Source organism: Nicotiana tomentosiformis, chromosome 12, assembly GCF_000390325.3.
Source record: "Nicotiana tomentosiformis chromosome 12, ASM39032v3, whole genome shotgun sequence".
NCBI classification, from domain to species: Eukaryota; Viridiplantae; Streptophyta; class Magnoliopsida; order Solanales; family Solanaceae; genus Nicotiana; species Nicotiana tomentosiformis.
In genome coordinates, this window is record NC_090823.1 from 54,189,896 (window position 1) to 54,210,795 (window position 20,900).

Genomic DNA, 20,900 nt, shown 5'->3' on the forward strand with positions numbered 1-20,900 from the left:
CTCTTCACCAAATAAGGTAAGCATACTGCCCTCCTTCACCCCTTTTGTCTGCTGAAAAGTTAGAGAAATTAGTTCCATAATAGTAAGGACTCACGGGATGGTGATTGGAAGCCATGAGTATGAGTTGTTCAACTTGTAGAGGACTGTTTTGGACTATTTTGTGAGATGTTTCGAGTTGTTGTTGGGTTGTATCTTTTGCTACTGTTTTTATGGAATTTGGGAGGAGAAAGGGAATGGAGAAGCACCACATAATGGTGGTATGGTTTCATCGTTACATTTTAATGTTGTTTGACACTAGTATGGTTGTCGTTTTGTGTATGAAGTGATTCGGGTATGTTGGGCTATTATGTTACATTTTGTGATGGATATAAAGTTGGAAGATGATATATACATGTTTTTTATGTTCTGGAGATGTTGGTTTTGATTTTTTGGATTTGTGGAACGTGAACAAAATAGGGGAGGTGTTGTCCAAATTATTATAGACGAGGCTCTTTGTGTCGATTTCTAGTTCTATATCTTAACAATAGTTTTCTTTATCGCTTGTTGTAGGATGAAGGGCTACGGGAAGTATATATCGAGTCATGATTAAACAAAAAAGGTATGTTACGTCTAATCTTCCTTCTTTTGGCATGTTGCAAGTAAATAAAATATTAACGAAATGTTACTCCATAAATGGTTCTACTCTTGGTAGTTACAGATGCCCATGTTATTCATCCCTATGAAATGTATTCCAAAGCATGTCTAATTATGGTTCCTAAGTACCTATTGAGGAATATAATGATGATGTTAATTGTCACGCCCCAAACCTGGGGAGGCGTGGCTGGCACCCGGTGTCTTACTGACCCGAGCAAACCACTCTGTAACTCATGATCGTTTGACGAAAACTAGAAACTACATAGGTCAAGTTGGATGAACTCATTCTTTATATAACTATCATGGGCCAACATGGCTACAACTCATAATGTATAACTGTAAGTGGGCAAACGTTGTTTCAGCGATCCATCGTACTTAAAACATGAATACACACGAGCTGTCAAGGCCTCTGACATATTATACATAATGAACATGTATCTACAAAGCCTCTAAGAGTATTCAACATCAAACGGGACAAGGCTCTGGCCAACCCATATGTATGTAGCAAAACTCTGACACGATGACTTATAGAATCGATTGCACTCCGAATGAAGTGTGGTCTTACCGATCCTGCAGGCATGAATGCATCGTCCACAATAAAAGGACGTTAGTATGAATAATGTAACAAGTATGTAAGGAAGAACTGAAATATAACAATAAGTTAACAATAATGAGAGAGAGATATAAGAATCAACCTGAACCTCTGAAGTGTCATCTTATATGCATACTAGTTATACTTATATATATAATGCCTCTTTTTGGGACTATTATCCATATCGTAGCATGACTGTCCAACTTATCAGTGGTAACTACCCGACCGACTGTAGCACGATGGTAAATGTGTGACTGCCCGACCGGCCGTAGCTCGGTGGTAAATATGTAACTGCCCAACCAGCCGTAGCTCGGTGGTAAATGCATGACTGCCCGACCAGCCGTATCTCGGTAGTAAATGAAGATGCATAACTGCCCAAGTGGCAATAGCTCGGTGATAAATGAAGATGCATAACTGCCCAACCGACCATAGCTCGGTGGTAAATAAAGATGCATGACTGCCCAACTGGCCATAGCTTAGTGGTAAATGAAGATGCATGACTGCCCAATAAGTTGTAGCTCGGTGGTAAATGAAGATGCATGTAACACTACATTATAAACATTAACATCTTTATCGCATGCCTCAATAGCGACTTAGGAACATACTTAGACATGCTTTCAATTACATTTTACAGGAATGAATAACGCAGACATCCTTAACTACTAAGAGTAGAACCATTTATGGAATAATATTACGTTTACATTTTGTTACTTGGATCATGCCAAAGGAAGAAAGGATTAGCCTTAACATACCTGGTCTTAACCCAATGGCTCAAGAGCTCAACTCGTATCCGCTTCACGATCTATACGATAACAAGAATAATACTATTGTCAACCGTACGAACAATTATCTTAATTGCATAACAAAAGATAAGCTATCTTATAGTGAAATGGACAGTATTTCCCCTGTTCTTATCATTCCCTCAAGATTACCATAGGTAGGGTAATACAACAACACAACCAGCAGCCCTTATAATAAGTTTTACAACCCAAACAATGATACAACGAGCGAAAAGCTCGGCTACGATTATCCATACTTCTCCAATCTTTTCTTTCCTTCAAAACACATATCAATGACTACACCAACTATATACTGAAGTTACTCCAACAATTTCCAGCCACAACACAACTTAGAAAATTACCGAATAGTCAATACAGCAACAACAATGTCAAAATACGATTTCTCGCTATTAGCTCCATAATTCTCATCCCACAACATAGCTATGACCTAGACGAATTTAAATATACCAAGGAGAGGAAAATTCTTACCTTATTTGCTAATAAATACTCTTATTCCATCTTGCTTCACATCGAAAAAAGTCCGGATTAACCAATGCGCCAAAACGGAACAACGAGATCAAGGTGGTGTGCAAAACCCGTATATTGATCTTGTCAAAAATTGCATTGTACTTCCGTAAAAATGCAAGTGTCCTTGCTGCTATAACAATAAATTATCTTATGTTGCAGCTATAGAAATATAACTTACCATTTCAACATAGTTGTTTGCCTTCATAAAAGCCAAGAAAGTGATATATGGTCTTAAGTAACCTTTTCCTCTTTACATGTGTCATCCCTAGGTCAACCTTTCATTACATGATGACACCACATACTTTTTTGCATGTATGGATATATAACACTTACTTCCACTTGTCCACATCCCACATGGCTTATGTCCACATACTACTTATTTAATAGTCCTAATTAATTTCTAGAGAATCTCAATGTTCTGAAGCAATCCTCCGAGCTTTTGGTTCTTACTCTTAACTTGGTGGCAATTCGAAAATTGAGCAACATATTCAGCAATATTTCTCCTCATATCGTTCCACCAGCATATCTGTTGAAGGTCATACATCTTAGTAGACCCATGATAAATAGAATACCTTGACTGGTGAATCTCCGCCATAATCTATCCTTGGAGTCCCCCGACATAGGGCACAGACAATCGGTCCTTATATCTAAGAGCTCTATCTTCGAATAATTCGAAAACCTTCTTTTTTGAAAGGGAATGCTTTCCCTTATTCTTACCAAGGCTGGATCGTCGAATTGCCCCGTCTTTATTTCGGCCACTAACGAGGATTCGGTGGCATTCTTAACTATGACTCCTGCGTCGCCTACATCAGGTAATCGTACACTTAAATTGGCCAATATATACAAATCCTTAGTCATTTCCAATTTATCAGCTCCCACATGCCTCAGGCTACCCATAGGTTTCCGACTTAATGCATCGGCCAAAACATTTGCCTTGCAAGGATGGTACAAGATATCAACATCATAGTCTTTCAACAATCAAGCCAACTCCGTTGTCTCAGATTCAATTCTTTTTGCTTGAATATATATTGCAAGCTCTTATGATCTGTAAATATGTCAACATGAACTCCATTCAGATAGTGACATCATATTTTAAGAGCAAAAATAACAGCCGTTAACTCAAGGTCATTAGTTTGGTAATTTTTCTCGGGTTCCCTTAATTGTCTTAAAGCATAGGCAACAACTCGGTTGTACCCGGCATCAATAGAATTCGGTAAAGTCTCAAGTCTCATCACATCGTACCCGGCCTCAAGAGGACTTGATTGTACAGGGTCTCAATAGGACTCGGTCATACCCGTCATAGCCAACATCATGGTCTTAGCATAACAATCAAGAATAGCATGGTATAGATATAACTAATCCATACCTAAGACCACCTCAAAATAAACCATGGTGTCATAACCCCCAATGGTAACCTCACAAGACAAATAAAGATGATCTACCACAATAGAATCACCAACAGATATAGACACATGAACAGGAATATCAAGAAAACTACGAGACATATCCAAATAACGAGCAAACTATGATGACACATAAGAATAATTGGAACCAAGGTCAAATAACATTGAAGCATCCCTATGGCAGATTGAAACAATACCTCTTATCATGGCATATAGAGCAAGTGCCTCCAATCAAGCCGAGAATGCATAGCAACAGGCCTGTCCTCTACCTGCCAGACCTCCACCTCTAGGGCGTCCTCGAACAGACTTAGCTCCACCCCTAGTTGGTTGTGTGGGTGGTGTAGCCATTGGAACTAGAACTATGGACTACGTGCCATGAAGTGGTACACTACTCAGAAGCCCGGGGCAATCCCTCTTGAGATTACTCAGGTCCCGACACTCAAATCAACCCCTTCTCCAACGAGCCTGCTAACTCTATGACTCACCTTGAGAACCTGAATATCCATCAGTAGAACCCTGAGTGGATGGAGCACGGTGTGAACACTGAACTGGCAGTGTACTAAAAGATGACTGGCCTGTGCGAGCATTGTATGAACTGTGGCTGACTAAATAAACACAAGAAATTGGACCAGCTACCGGAGGGCCCTGGAAGGATGGCCTCTACTATGGTGTGAATGGCCTCCAGATGAGGCACCACCAAAACCTCCCAAACAACGGGGCCTCTTGTCCTCACGCTCCTCCTGCTCCTACCTACGAACGCGCTCTAAGCTCCTAGTAATCTCAACCACCTAGTGAAAACTAGTTTCAGTCTTAGCCTCTCGAGCCATACCATATCAGGTACCATAATTGAGGCCCTCGATGAACCTCCTAACTATATCCCTCTCAGTAGGGACCAAAAACACTACATGACAAGTAAACTCCGTGAACCTCATCTCCACAGTCAAGCTCTCCTAGTGTAGATGCTCAAACTCACTGCGCAACTCATCTCAGCGAGTCTGTGGTATGAACTTCTCCAAGAAGAGAAATGAAAACTGAGACCAAGTAAGTGGTGTTGGACCAGCTCGCCTACTCAACTCATAAGTCTGTCACTACCTTTATGATGGTCCTGTAAACTAGAAAGTAGTAAAGTCAACCCCATTAGAGTTCACGGGACCCAATGTGTGAAGAATCCGATGAAACCGATCAAGGAAACCCTATGAATCCTCAATAGGCTCTTCACTTAAATGAGAAGGATGAAGTCTCTGAAATCTCTCTAGCCTCTTCTGCTCCTCAATAGTCAAGGAAGGTCTAAACTCAGGCTGAACCAAAGGGGTTGGCTGCACAGGCAGAACCCTCGATGTCTGATAACCACGAGCCAACTGCTCTATTGTACATGCAGTAGAAGTTTGGGCTCCTCCCCTAGCCTCGGAGGTATCTGGAGCAACATGGACCATACCCGTCTAAGCCAAACTTGTATACACACTCACAATCTGTGCCAAAGTCTCCAGAAATGCAGGTGTAGCAATAGGTCCCTCCGGAGCCTGACCTAGTCCCACCGGCTCAACATAATTAGGAACCTGCTCCTCGACGGGACCTACTGGTGTCTCCACAGTGGCAAATCTAGCAGGTCCTCTAACTGCGGTGCGTTCTACATCCCTGCTCTACCTAGAACCCGGCCTCTCGCGGCCCTAGCCTGGGGTACTGGTGCTTGCTCAGTTAGTCCATAAGATCATGGTGGATCCTAACCCACTTGCTAGGCAAGCCTATTATATAATAATAATGAAACATTATAACGGATTATAGAATAGATAAATTCGAAAGACAAATAACCATAGATAATGCAAAATCATAATACAACTCCCCAGAATTGGTAACACTGAGTCATAAGCTCTATATTACAAATACAAGTCTGAAATACAGAAATACTTTTTGAACAACAACAACAGTTATTAAACATAGGAAGAGACGTTAGGAATTACGATCAGGAAGCAGCTCTACATCGGTCTCCAAAACTCAGTGAATAGCTTCGCTCACGAAGCTCAGCTGCATCCAACTCCTGAATCTACACAATCAGGTATAGAGCAGTATGAGTACAACAAACCACATGTACTTTGTAAGTATCATGACTAACCACGACTAGGAAGTAGTGGCAAGAATTACCAATGATAGTCACTTAACAACCTACTCAGTTCATAAATATACGAGTACATAGCTGTCATGACCGAATTTCCCCTCCGTGTGACGTCGTGACGGCACCTAATCTCTACAACTAGGTAAGCCTAACATTTGCGGAATAATTAAATAAAAATAAAAATTTAACCAACTATTCAAAAATAAACAACAATCCCAAAACCCGAAACATCGTGAATCATAAACTACAGAAAGAAAAATCTAGTGTCTCTATACATCAGAGTCTAACAAAAGAAAAATACAGAAGATAATGGACATAGGGAAGAGTAGAAGGGGACTCCGAGGTCTGCGGACGCGGCAGATATACCTTGAAGTCTCAAAAGTTATCCCACAATAGCGCTGCTGATAAGGAGCACCTGGATCACCTGGATCTGCACACGAAAAACATGTGCAGAGAGTAGCATGAGTACACCACAATCAGTACCCAGTAAGTGCCAAGCCTAACCTCGGTCGAGTAGTGACGAGGTCAAGTCAGGGCCCCTACTGATATATATATATATATATATATATATATATATATATATATATATATATATATATATATATATATATAATAATAATAATTATAATAATAATAATAATAATAAAGCAAGGCAATAATGAAATATCGTAGTAAAATAAGGACTGAAATCTAACAAGAAAAAATTCATAGAAGGTAACAGCTCAGTACACAGAAATACAACAGGGGATCTCCCGAGATACCGTCTTGTAGTCCCAAAATAAATATGCAGAGCAGGGGGGGATCTATCGGAATACCGTTTCGTACTCCCAAAGTAAATATGCAGTACAGGGGGGATCTACCGGAATACCATTCCGTAGTCCCAAAGTAAATATGCAGTACAGGGGGGAATCTACCGGAATACAATTCTGTAGTCCCAAAGTAAATATGCAGTACAGGGGGGATCTATCGGAATACCGTTCCGTAGTCCCAAAGTAAATATGCAGAACAAACAATAGAACTAGACAATTACGATGCAAAATCTTACAAATTAGACTAAGTACAAGTCAAGGGAAAACAAGAAAATCAACTAGGCATGCTTCACAGAGTTCAATTAAGCAGCTAAAGCACGTAGACATGCGATATTAGACTAAACAAGATAGCTACACATATTGGGATAGTTCAAATAAGAATGAAGACATGCTAATACTCATTTAAACGGTATGACTCAATTTAAAAGAAGAATAGATTACTACTCAGTAAAATGAGTCGGGGTTTTCACAACAATTAGCCCGTGTACGCACTCGTCACCTCACGTACACGGCGCTCACATATCAAACAGTACCAAATCCTAAGAGGATTTCCCCCACACAAGGTTAGGCAAGCCACTTACCTCGAACCAAGCTCAATCAATCGGTAATAATGCCTTTTCCATGAATATCCGACTCCCAATGGCCCAAATCTAGCCAAAAATAATTACATATCATAAATACAATTATAATAGACTAATCTAATTAATGATATCAAAAGTTTAATAAAAATTACGAAATTCGTCCTATAAAGTCGACCCGGGCCCACCTCTCGAAATCGGAAAAAAAGTCATAAAATACGAACATCCATTCACTCATGAGTCTAACCATATAAAAATTACTCAAATCCGACCATAAATCCCCTTTCAAAACTCCAAAATCTTTGTTGAAGAAGTTTCTTCCAAATTGCTTTCCCAATTTCAACCCCAAAATCCGAAATTAAATGATAAAATCAACAGTAGATTAATGAAATGTAACCCAAATCGAATAAGAAATCGTTACCCCAAAGCTCTCTCTACACATCCCTCAAAGAAATCGCAAATTTCCGAGCTCCCAAGTCCAAAAATGGAGAAATGAATCAAACCCTCGAAATTCTCTCTTTTCTGCCCAGCTAACTCGCTCCCGCGACCTCGTCATCGCACCTACGGTGCCGCTTCTGCGGCTAGGACTCTACACCTGCGAGTTTTCAATAAAGCTCTAGAGTCCGCACCTGCACGCCTAAGTCCGCATCTGCGGATGCGCTTCTGCGTCTACTCATCTACTTCTGCGGAACCTTGGGTCCTTCTCATCTCCGCATCTGCGACTACCCTTCCACAGATGCGGCTCTGCTCCTGCGGCTCACTCGTCGCATCTGCAACCACTGACTCCCAGGCCTAAAGGCGCACCTACGATCCCTGCCTCACTTCTGCAGGGTCGCACCTGCGGACTTCTCACCGCAGGTGCGAAAACACCAATACCAGCAAAACTTCAGATTATGCTCAAGTCTAAATTTTCATCCGTTTAACACCCGAAACTCACCTGAGGCCCCCGGGACCTCAACCAAATATACCAACCAAACCTAAAATACCATACGAACTTAGTCGAGCCCTCAAACCACATCAAATAATGCTAAAATCACAATTCATCCTCCGATTCAAACTTAAAGAACTTGAAACTTCCAAATTCGACAACCGATGCCGAAACCAACCAAACCACGTCTGATTGACCCCAAAATTTGCACACAAGTCATACTAAACATTACGAACCTACTTCAACTTTCTGAATCGGAATTCGACCACAATATCAAAAATTCCACTACCGGTCCAAAACTCAAAAAATTCAACTTTCGCCATTTCAAGCCTAAATGAGCTACAGACCTCCAAAACACAATCCGGATATGCTCCTAAGCCCAAAATCATCCAACGGAACCAATGAAACTCCATTCAGGAGTCATCTTCACACAGTTCCGACTACGGTCAAAATCCTAAGACTTAAGCTCCCGTTTTAGGGACTAAGTGTCCCAAAACACTCCGAAACCAAAAACAAGACCTCCCGGCAAGTCACGTAAGCAGAAAACGATGCGGGGGAAACAGTAAATAGGGGATCGGGTCTATTACTTTCAAAATGACCAGCTGGGTCGTTACATCCTTCCTCTCTAAAAACAATCGTTCGTCCTCGAACGAGCATAAAGACATACCTGAAGTGGTGAAAAGATGAGGGTAACGGCTGCGCATAACATGCTCGGTCTCCCATGTTGCCTCCTCGACTGGCTGACCCCTCCACTGAACCTTTGCTGAAGCAATGTTCTTTGACCTTAGCTTTCTGACCTGCCTGTCTAAAATTGCCACTGTCTCCTCAACATAAGATAGATCCTTGTCCAATTGGACTGAGCTGAAATCCAATACTTGAGACGGATCATCGTGATACATCCGGAGCATCGAAACATGAAATACCGGATGAATTCCTGCTAGGTCAGGAGGTAAGGCAAGCTCATAAGCAACCTCCCCAATAAGCCACAACACCTCAAAAGGACAAATAAACCTTGGGCTCAGCTTTTCCTTCTTTCAGAACCTCATAACGCCCTTCATGGGTGAAACCCGGAGAAAGACCTGCTCTCCAACCATGAATGCAACATCCCGAACTTTTCGATCCGTATAACTTTTCTATCTGGACTGGGTTGTGCGAAGTCTATCTTGAATTACCTTAGCCTTCTCTAAGGCATCCTGAACCACGTCCGTACCCAATAATTTGGCCTCGCCCGGCTCAAACCAACCCACTGGGGACCGATACCGCCTACCATACAAAGCCTCACATGGTGCCATCTGAATGCTGGACTGATAACTATTGTTGTAAGCAAACTCCGCAAGTGGAAAAAACTGATCCCAAACACCCCCAAAATCTATCACACACGCACGGAGCATATCCTCCCATATCTGAATAGTGTGCTCGGATTGTCCGTTTGTCTGAGGGTGAAATGTTATGCTCAACTCAACCCAAGTACCCAACTCATGCTGCACAAATCTCCAAAACCGTGATGTAAACTGTGTACCCCTCTCAGAGATAATAGATATCGGTACGCTATGAAGCCTGACGATCTCACGGATGTAGATTCGAGCTAGTTGCTTGGAAGTAAAGGTAGTCATCACAGGAATGAAATGAGCCGACTTGGTCAGCCTATCCACAATCACCCAAACTGCATCAAACTTCTGCTGCTTCCGTGGGAGTCCAACAACGAAATCCATAGTGATCTGCTCCCATTTGCACTCCGGAATCTCCAACTTCTAAAGCAACCCATCTGGCCGCTGATGCTCATACTTCACCTGCTGGCAATTTAGAGATCGGGCCACATACTCTACTATATCCTTCATCCTCCTCCACCAGTAATGCTGCCTCAAGTCCTGATACATCTTCGCAACACTCGGATGAATAGAGTACCGCGAGCTATGAGCCTCCTGAAGAATTAACTCACGCAAACCATCAACATTGGGCACACATAGCATGCCTTGCATCCTCAATGCACCATCATCTCCCATAGTGACCTCCTTAGCATCACCGTGCTGGACCGTGTCCTTAAGGACAAGTATATGGGGGTCATCATACTGACGCTCCCTGATACGATCATAAAGAGAATACCTAGATACCACACAAGCCAATACTCGACTCGGCTCAGAAATATCCAATCTCACAAACTGACTGACTAAGGCCTGAACATCCAACGCCATGGGCCTCTCTACTGCGGGTAGATATGCTAAGCTCCTCAAACTCTATGCCCCGCAACTCAAAGCATCGGCCACCACATTGGCCTTTCCAGGGTGGTACAAAATGGTGATAACATAATCCTTAAGTATCTCCAACCATCTCCGCTGACGCAAGTTAAGATCTTTTTGCTTAACCAGATGCTGCAAACTCCGATGATCGGTGTAAATCTCACAAGGAACACCGTACAAATAATGCCGCCAAATCTTCAAGGCATGAACAATAGCTGCTAACTCAAGGTCATGGATAGGATAGTTCTTTTCATGCACCTTCAGTTGTCTGGACACGTAGGCAATCCCCCTACCGTCCTGCATCAACACTGCACCGAGACCAATCTGAGATGCATCACAATATACACTATAAGACCCCGAACCTGTAGTCAATACCAATACTGGGGTTGTAGTCAAGGTTGTCTTGAGCTTCTGAAAGCTCTCCTCATATTCCTCTGTCCACTTGAACAGAGCACCCTTCTGGGTCAGCCTGGTCATAGGTGCTGCAATAAATGAGAAACCTTCTACAAATCGACTGTAATACCCCGCCAAACCAAGAAAACTCCGAATCTCTGTAGCTGAGGACGGTCTGGTCTAACTCTGCACTGCTTCAATCTTCTTCGGATCCACCCGGATCCCCTCACCAGATACTATATGACCCCAAGAATTCCACTGAGTCTAGCTAAAACTCACACTTTGAAAATTTTGCATATAACTTCTTTTCTCTCAAGGTCTGAAGCACAGTCCTCAGGTGCTGCTCATGATCCCCCCGAGTCTGGGAGTACACCAAAATGTCGTCAATAAAGACAATGACGGATGAGTCAAGATAAGACCGAAATACACTGTGCATCAAATGCATAAATGCTGCTGGGGCATTGGTCAGCCCAAATGACATCACAAGGAACTTGTAATGACCATACCGAGACCTGAAAGCAGTCTTCGGGATATCTGGCTCCCGAATCTTCAACTGATGATAACCTGAATGCAAGTCAATCTTGGAAAACACTCTGGCACCCTGTAACTAATCAAATAGGTCATCAATACGAGGCAATGGATATCTGTTCTTCACTGTGACTTTGTTCAACTAGCGGTAATCAATACACATCCGCATAAAACCATCATTCTTCTTCACAAATAAGACAGGAGCACCCCAAGGTGACACATTGGGCCGAATGAAGACCTTATCAAGCAACTCCTGTAACTGCTCCTTCAACTCCTTCAATTCAGGAGGAGCCATAAGATATGGAGGAATAGAGATGGGCTGAGTGCCCAACAACAAATCAATGCCGAAATCAATATCTTTATCGGCAGTATGCCCGGAAGATCAGCTGGGAACACCCTTTCTCAACCATTCATTGAGCTTTAAGAAATGAAATAACTCTACTAGGAGTATACTCTAAGGTACCTCTCCACTCTAATTGCGGTAAACCTGGCATAGCCAGCGTCATGGTCTTAGCATGACAATCAAGAATAGCATAATGGGGCGACAACCAGTCTATGCCCAAAATAATATCAAAGTCCACCACGTTGAGCAATAATAAATCGGCTCTGGTCTCAAAACCACTAAGAGCAATCAAACACGACCGATACACACGGTCCACAACAAGAGAATCTCTCACAGGAGTAGACACTTAAATAGGGGAACTCAAAGAATCCCGAGATATGCCCAAATACGGGGCAAAATAAGATGACATATAAGAATATGTAGAGCCTGGGTCAAATAATACAGACACATCTCTATGACAGACCCGGACAATACCTGTAATGACAGAATCAGAAGAGACTGCCTCTGTACGAGCAGGAAGGGCATAATATCTGGCCTGGCCTCCCCCTCTAGGGTGACCTCTACCTCCCCGACCTCCACCTCGGGGTGGCTGCACAGGTGGGGTGGCATCTGGTGCTGTAATCGTAGCCTGAGGACCCGATGGAGCATGTTGTTGCTGAGAAGTTTGTGGAGGTGTACCCCTCCTAAGTCTGGGGCAAATCCTCACCACATGGCGAATGTCTCCACATTCAAAACAACCTTGATACTGACGTGGCTGTGGGAATTGTGCAGTATGGTTACCTTGAGACCCATGAACACCTGAAACACTTTGCAAAGCCTGAAATGCAAATTGAACTGTCTGACCCACAAAACCTCTACCATGTCGCACCCTACCTCCAAAATAAGGACCAGTGGATCTCCCCGGTCTACGAGGTCTCCTCGTCTCCCTGTACTCTCTCTCATGACCTCGCTTGTCCTCTCTCTCCTGGACTCACCTGTCCTCTACCCGGTGAGCGATCCTTACCACCTACTGAAATGGGACCACAGGTTGTGTCGCCATGACACCTGGAATCTGACCAACGTGAACTCGCTACTCTGGAGTGTGGACGGCGGGAGTCTATGTCCCTTCCCTAGTCTGTGAAGTAGCTGGTACAACCGGAATCAACCTCGCCTGAACCAATGTACCAAACATGGTTAGGAACTGTGCTAAGGTCTGCTGAAGTCCGTAGGTAATAGCAGGCGCCTCCGGTACCTGCCCCCCAACTGGAGCTACTGGCGCCCCCTCAACTGCTGCTCTGGTAGGTACTCTAGTTGCGATGTGCGCTACTCATCCGCCTCTGCCTCTGTCTCTGCCTCTAGCGACACCTACTCCGGGAGCAGCGTCATCGATATCTACAGTTCGTGTCCTCACCATCTGTGAGAGAATAGAATGCAGAAGTCTAAAATTTTTGAAGTCAATAATTTTTGCACGACAAGGAATCAAGTAGTGAAATTTTCCTAACAGTTCCATAGCCTACCGAAGATAAGTACAGACGTCTCCGTACCGATCCGTGAGACTCTAATAAATCGGTTTCTGACTCACGACACCTATGAACCTAGAGCTCTGATACCAACTTGTCACGACCCAATTTCCCCTCCGTGTGACATCATGACGGCACCTAGTCTCTACAACTAGGTAAGCCTAACATTTGCGGAATAATGAAATGAAAATATAAATTTAACCAACTATTCAAAAATACACAATAATCCCAAAACCTGGAACATCGGGAATCACAAACTACATAAGGAAACATCAAGTGTCTCTACACATCAGAGTCTAACAAAAGAAAAATACAGAAGATAATGGACATACGGAAGAGTAGAAGGGGACTCCGAGGTCTGCCAACGCAGCAGATATACATTGAAGTCTCCAAAGCTGTCCCGGTTCACTGATAGCACGGCTGATAAGGAGCACCTGGATCTGCACACGAAAAATATGTGAAAAGAATAGCATGAGTACACCACAATCAGTACCCAGTAAGTGCCAAGCCTAACCTCGGTCGAGTAGTGACGAGGTCAGGTCAGGGCCCTACTGGTAAATATATATATATATATATATATATAAAATAAAGCAAGGCAAGAATAAAATATCGCAGTAAAATAAGGACTGAAATCTAACAAGAAAAAATTCATAGAAGGTAACAGCTCAGCACACAGAAATACAATAGAAGATCTCCCGAGATACCGTCTCGTAGTCCCAAGATAAATATGCAGAGCAGGGGGAGATCTACTGGAATACCATTCCGTAGTCCCAAAGTAAATATGCAGTACATGGGGGATCTACCGGAATACTATTCCGTAGTCCCAGAGTAAATATGCAGTACAGGGGGGATCTACCAGAATACCATTCCGTAGTCCCAAAGTAAATATGCAATACATGGGGGATCTACCGGAATACTGTTCCGTAGTCCCAAAGTAAATATGCAGAACAAACAATAGAACGCGATAATTACGACGTGAAATTTTACAAATAAGACTAAGTACAAGTCAAGGGAAAACAGGAAAATCAACTAGGCATGCTTCACAAAGTTCAATTAAGCAGCTAAAGCACGTAGACATGCGATATTAGACTAAACATGATAGCTACACATATTGGGATAGTTCAAATAAGAATGAAGACATGCTAATACTCATTTAAACGGTATGACTCAATTTAAAAGGAGAATAGATTACTACTCAATAAAATGAGTCGGGGTTTTTACAACAATTATCCCATGTACGTACTCGTCACCTCACGTACATGGTGCTCACATATCAAACAGTACCAAATCCTAAGAGGATTTCCCCCACACAAGGTTAGGCAAGCCACTTACCTCGAACCAAGCTCAATCAATCGGTAATAATACTTTTCCACGAATATCCGACTCTGAATGGCCCAAATCTAGCCAAAAATAATTACATATCATAAATACAACTATAATAGACTAATCTAATTAATAAAATCATGATTTTAATAAAAATTACGAAATCCGTCCTATAAAGTCGACCCGGGCTCACGTCTCGGAATCAGGCAAAAGTCATAAAATACGAACACCCATTCACTCACGAGTCTAACCATATACAAATTAGTCAAATCCGACTACAAATCCCCTTTCAAAACTCAAAATCTTTGTTGAAGAAGTTTCTTCCAAATTATTTTCCCAATTTCAACCCCAAAATCTGAAATTAAATTGATAAAATCAATAGTAGATTAATGAAATATAACCAAAATCGAATAAGGAATCATTACCCCAAAGCTCTCTCTGCAAATCCCTCAAAGAAATCGCCAATTTCCGAGCTCCCAAGTCCAAAAATGGAGAAATGAATCAAACCCTTGAAATTCTCTCTTTTCTGCTCAGCGAACTCGCTCCTACGACCTCATCATCGCACCTGCGGTGCCGCTTCTTTGGCTAGGAATCCGCACCTGCGAGTTTTCATTAAAGCTCCAGAGTCCGCACCTGCGCGCCTAAGTCCGCATCTACGGATGCGCTTCTGCGGAACATTGGGTCTTTCTCATCTCCGCATCTGCGACTACCCTTTCGCAGATGCGGCTTTGCTTCTGTGGCTCACTCGTCGCATCTGCGACCACTGACTCCCAGGCCTAAAGGCGCACCTGCGATCCTAGTCTCGCTTCTGCTGGGCCGCACCTGTGGACTTCCTACCGTAGGTGCGAAAACACTAGAGCCAGCAAAACTTCAGATTATGCGGAAGTCTAAATTTTCATCCGTTAACTCAACACTGCTATTGTTGAGTCCTAACGAGGATATGTATTCTACACCGAGTTGGATCTGTTGACTCAGCACTGCTATTGTTGAGAGGTGTGTCGTTCGATTAGGGTTGAGCTTGTTCATGTTGTGATATATCTTATGTGTTACTCTTTTATGCTACGATGGGTTGTGATCTATTGGCTATTTGCACACATGATGTGTTTCTGTTTGGGCCTTGAGGCAAAATTCGAGCAATATGGTTCTTGGGATGTTGACTGGTTGATTGCGCCTTGGTTATGGTCTTTCTTGTTTATGGTATATTGTGCTATCTGTTATAGTCATACACTCTGTATGGTTGTATTTGATTTGCGTATGGTTGTTGATTTTGAGCATTATGGCTCAAGGTATTTCATGTGGATCGGTGTTTGAATTGGGTCACGCATCTCAGCGGAGTTATGTTGGGATATGATCCTTTGTGTTAATTTCATGCATTTTAGTTCTCCGGTGTGTGATGGATTTATAGCATTGCGATTGTGGTGGTACCTGTTGAGCTTGCGGGGCGATTCTCTCATTTGATTCTCTTTCCAATTTTGGGTACATTTGAGTTCTTGCTTGTTGGTGCGCGAATTGCACGTTTTGTGGTTTTAGGTAGTATTGGCGTGGCATGTCAATAGAGCAGCTTACGTTTGACGAGGTGAGGTCATTGGACCTAGAATGAGTGCTATCATATTTTATTACGGTATTTTTGGAAGAGTAATATCGGAAGTCAGCTTATATTTTGGCAATGGTTCTTATCGGGCAAGAAAGCTCCATGACTTGTTGATTTGATGTGTGGTTATGAGATTCTGCGTGTCTCTATCATCATTTGGCAGTATACGAAGGTTCAGAAAAAGTTTTATTTGATATGACGTTTGTTACTGGTACCAGATTTGTCATTGAGCAGCTATTATGGCCGGAAGTTATTGCTTTGAGTATCTGAGTTATGTAGTATATCATGAGATTACATCTTGCATTATGATTATGACTTGATACAACTTGTTCAGGCTTGTACAATGGGTAGATGCGAGAATCGGGTCTTATAATGAATTTCGGATGATGGAAATTGGGTTCTAAGGTTTACATGCTAAGGTTGAAGTAAGGATCTTCAGTTATGTTGTGTTGTCAGGATTGCATGGATTGGAGTGACATGGGATCACCCATGGGTATGTGCATGGTGACTTTACACAGTGATTTGATGGCTTTGGAACGATTCTTGGCACGTTTGAGAACGAACGTATGCTTAAGTAGGGGAGAATGTAAGACCCGACCGGTCGCTTTGAGTAGTTTCACTTTGTTCAATAGTTTGAGGTCTTGCATAGCTTTATATGATGTACTATGACTTGTGCATATCGTCAATTTTAGCCTTCGGGTGATTCGGGATTGATTTGGAAGAATGGTTCTCAACTAGGAAGCTTTAAGTTGGAAGAGTTGACCAAGTTTGACTTTTGTATATTTGACCCCAGATCGGAGTTTTGATGGCTCCGTTAGGTCCAAACGCTAATTTTGGACTTGGGCGTATGCCCGGATTGGCATTTGGATGTTTCTAGAAGGGTTCGATACTATTTGGCGGAAGTTGACAATTTGAAGGTTTGGAATATTCATAAGTTTGACCGAGAGTTGAATTTGATGATATTGGGTTCGGATTGTTGTTCCGAGAGTTGGAATAATTTTTTTATGTCATTTGGAACTTGTATACAAAATTTGAGGTCATTCCGAGTTGATTTGATATGATTCGGCACGAAATATGAAAGTTGAAAGTTCAAAAGTTCATCAAGTTTGATTTGAGGTGCGATTCGTGGTTTTGATATTGTTATGTGTGATTTGAAGCCTCGAGTAGGTCTGTGTTTTTCTTTGGAACTTGTTGGTATGTTCGAACGGGGTCCCGAAGGGCTCGGGTGAGTTTCGGACGGGTTTCAGACCATTTTGAGCCATGTTGGTTATTGCTGGTTTGGCTGGAATCTGGTGTCATCGCATAGGCGGCGCTCTTGGCGCAGGTTCGGACCAGTGGTTGCAGAAGTAAAAAGGGGCTAAGTTTGTATTACCATATATGCGAGATTTGGGGTGCATGTGCGGAAGCGCAGAAATGATAGATTAAGGCGCATACGCGAGAAAGAGTGCAGAAGCACGTATTGTGTTGCACCTGCGATATCGCATAAGCAGAGTGTTTTCCGCATGTGTGAGGGGTAGGGGCTTCAGTGTTTTTCTGCAAAAGTGGTTATTTGTTTGCAGATGCGAATGTGTCTAGGTAGGTTCTATATATTCGAGGGTTGAGTTATTTTATTGACATTTTGGGATTTAGAGCTTGGTTTTCGGCGATTTTGGAGAGGATTTTCATCACATGGATTGGGGTAAGTATTTTATATTACATGATTCTATTCTTCGATTTTGGCATTTGATTGATGATTCTAAAGGAGAAATTGGGGGTTTGTGTCTAAACTTTCCTAAAGTGAATTATTGAGATTTGAACATCGATTCAGAGTCGGATTTGAGTGAAATTAGTATGATTGGACTCGTAATTGAATGGGTTGTCAAATTTTGTGAGTTTTGTCGGGTTCTGGGATACGGTCCTGGGTTGACTTTGAGTTTTTGATTAAAGATTCGACCTTTATCGCTTGGATTTGTTTCCTAAGGCATTATTTGATATTTTTGAGTTACTTTTGACTAGTTTCGGACCGTTCGGAGGTTGATTCATGCGGGATGTATCTTACCTAAACTTGGTTGAGGAACTAGTTGCTTGAGTTATTTGTGATAGTGTGCTATGGGTGCGTATATGTGTGGGGACTGAGCCCATGTGCGAGCACCGCTGTATTTATCCATCCTCGGGATAGTGAAGGGCTATGGCACGCCTTGAGTTGATTGTTAAGCTTTAAGCTGTGATGTTTCTTATATTTGTAACTCTGTTGTGAGCTATTTGATCCATATTTTGAGGCTACATAGAGGCTAATTTCCTTATTGAACTTGATATTTGCTATTTTCGTGATGTAATTACCGATTTGAGCTATAATAGCACACTTTGCACATGTATACACTTTAGCATGTCACTTATACTAGTCCAGGAGCATGAAATCTGATATTCATTGATCATATACATGTGTTCTTATAAATTTGCACATGCATCACTTATACCACGCTGGACGGATTTTGTTGTTATGCCTATGACCACGTTGTGCGCATTCTGTTGTTATGCTTGTGACCACGCCGCGCGAATTGTGTTGTTATGAATGTGACCATGCCGGGTGGATTGTGATATTAAGCCTGTGACCACGCCGAGCGAATTGTGATTATTGGCACGTGAGTTATCCGTATGGCACGTGAGTTGTACGGAGTTAGATACTGCTATTATGGCACATGAGTTGCCCGTGCAGCATGTGTGTTGTCTGTACGGTTGATATTATTAGCACGTGAGTTGTCCGTGCTGCTCGTTGAATTGGTCGTGCAGCATGTGGATACGGATCCATCCCCCTAGGGTCACCCTCTCATGTTTCTCTGTTGATGGTGTACATGCGGATTATGAGAAACCGACGGTTTTCTGGTTGATGTGAGCTCTGGGAGAGCTGGTTATTGGTTTGGTTCGGTTATCGAGATTTTGATATGGGCCTGAGAGCCGTGATGAGATTTCTATTTACATCGGGTTGTGCGTTGCAATGGGTTGGTACTTAGTTATTGTATTTTTCTTTTACTTGCAATTTCCTTAGTTGTCTACCTGATTATTTGCATATCTTCCTTATATGTTGGATTGTTGACCGAGCAAAACACTTTAAAAAGAATTGTGAGCATCAAGGTGATTTTATATATGTTTTCCAGATTTGTTCACATATTTGTTCTATACTTGTTGGAAATTTATGAACTTGTACAGGTGACTGGTGAGTATCATTTATAATTCTTGCTTCTATTACCTCGTCGATATTAGTTATGATACTTATTGAGTACATGGGGTCGGTTGTACTCATACTATACTTCTGCAACCTTGAGTGCAGATTTGGGATCTGATGCTGCTGTGTATGGCGGGAGCTGGCATTGAAGATGTACCTACCTTCCGGATATAGCTATCACTTGTCCTTTGTAGTTTTAGATTTTAAATTCTATTTATGTATATTCCAAACAGATGTATTATTTTATAGCAGTTTTGTAAATCCAAGTCTTAGTGGCTCATGACTTGTACTACCAGTCCTTAGATTATTGTGTTAAAGTTCGGTTAATTCATCATTGATTTTCTTATTAATCTCATTTGGATTGTGTTGAATGTTAGTTGGCTTACCTAGCGGGTTGGGTTAGGTGTCAGCACGTCTAGTTAAATTTTGGGTCGTGACAAATTTGTATCAGAGCTCTAGGTTCATAGGTTCTACGAGTCATGAGCAAGTGTCTAGTAGAGTCTTGCGGATCGGTATGATGACGTCCATACCTATGTTCGAGAGGCTATAGGGCATCTAGGATAAACTTCTTATCTTTCTTTCCTTATCGTGCGACATTGATTCATCTTGAAGAGTATCTCTTTGAATTTTTTCCACTCACTCATATGTTAAGTGAACGCTCGGTATCATCTAAGAACGAGACTTTTTTAGGTGGCACAAATAAGCGAGCCATGAGGCTTGGACAAGTATGGGCTGGGTCCCGAGGGCCAAATAAAAAATACTCCCTCTATTTTAAAAAGATTGGCATAGATCGGAGTATGAGGGTTAAAGTACTTAAAATTCAAAATATTCTTCAGGTTTTTGTAAATAAAATTTATATTTTCAGAAATTACATAAAAAGTATTATAAGTCATAACAATTTATAATTCAAAATATTTTAGAATATTTAAAAAAACGTGGTCAAAGAACAACATCGTAAACTTCCCAAATGGTAATAGTGTCAATCTTTTTGAAACGGATGGAGTATTTATTTTTAAAACTTTTTAAAAAAAAAAAAAAAAAGCCCGAACTCAAAGTCTACTAAGCTTGTCATATTACGAAGCTCCAAGACCATAGTCTTAAAATTTAAATTTAAATTACAAAGTTATGTTGAATAAACTAATGAAATAAGTAAAAAATAAAAACCTTAATTTCCTAAACTCTAAAAATAAGAGTCGCTTTTTCTCAGCTTTCATTTTCGTATCTACTCCATTGCTATCGTATTCTCCAAAATCTAGCTCTAACCAGACGATCTTTTTTCCCTCTCAATTTTATGGGAAAAGGTCTAAATTTATCTCTCTATTTTCGAATATTACATCTAACCTCCGTTATTTTACTTGGCCAAATTTATCCCTACTGTTATCCGATCAAATTTACCCCTACCATCAGCAAACTTTTAAAAATTA

The 20,900-nt window shown here is 41.8% G+C and overlaps 1 protein-coding gene across 1 annotated transcript; it reads right to left on the reverse strand.

Annotated features, from left to right (window-relative positions):
- Positions 1-2,932: 2,932 nt before the first annotated feature.
- On the reverse strand, positions 2,933-4,441 carry LOC138902658 (uncharacterized). Its single transcript, XM_070190545.1, has 4 exons — positions 4,421-4,441; positions 3,921-4,055; positions 3,250-3,465; positions 2,933-3,058 (listed from the first exon to the last, which is right to left on the reverse strand). The coding sequence occupies exons 1-4, from the start codon at positions 4,439-4,441 to the stop codon at positions 2,933-2,935; spliced, it is 498 nt and encodes a 165-aa protein (XP_070046646.1).
- Positions 4,442-20,900: the final 16,459 nt, after the last annotated feature.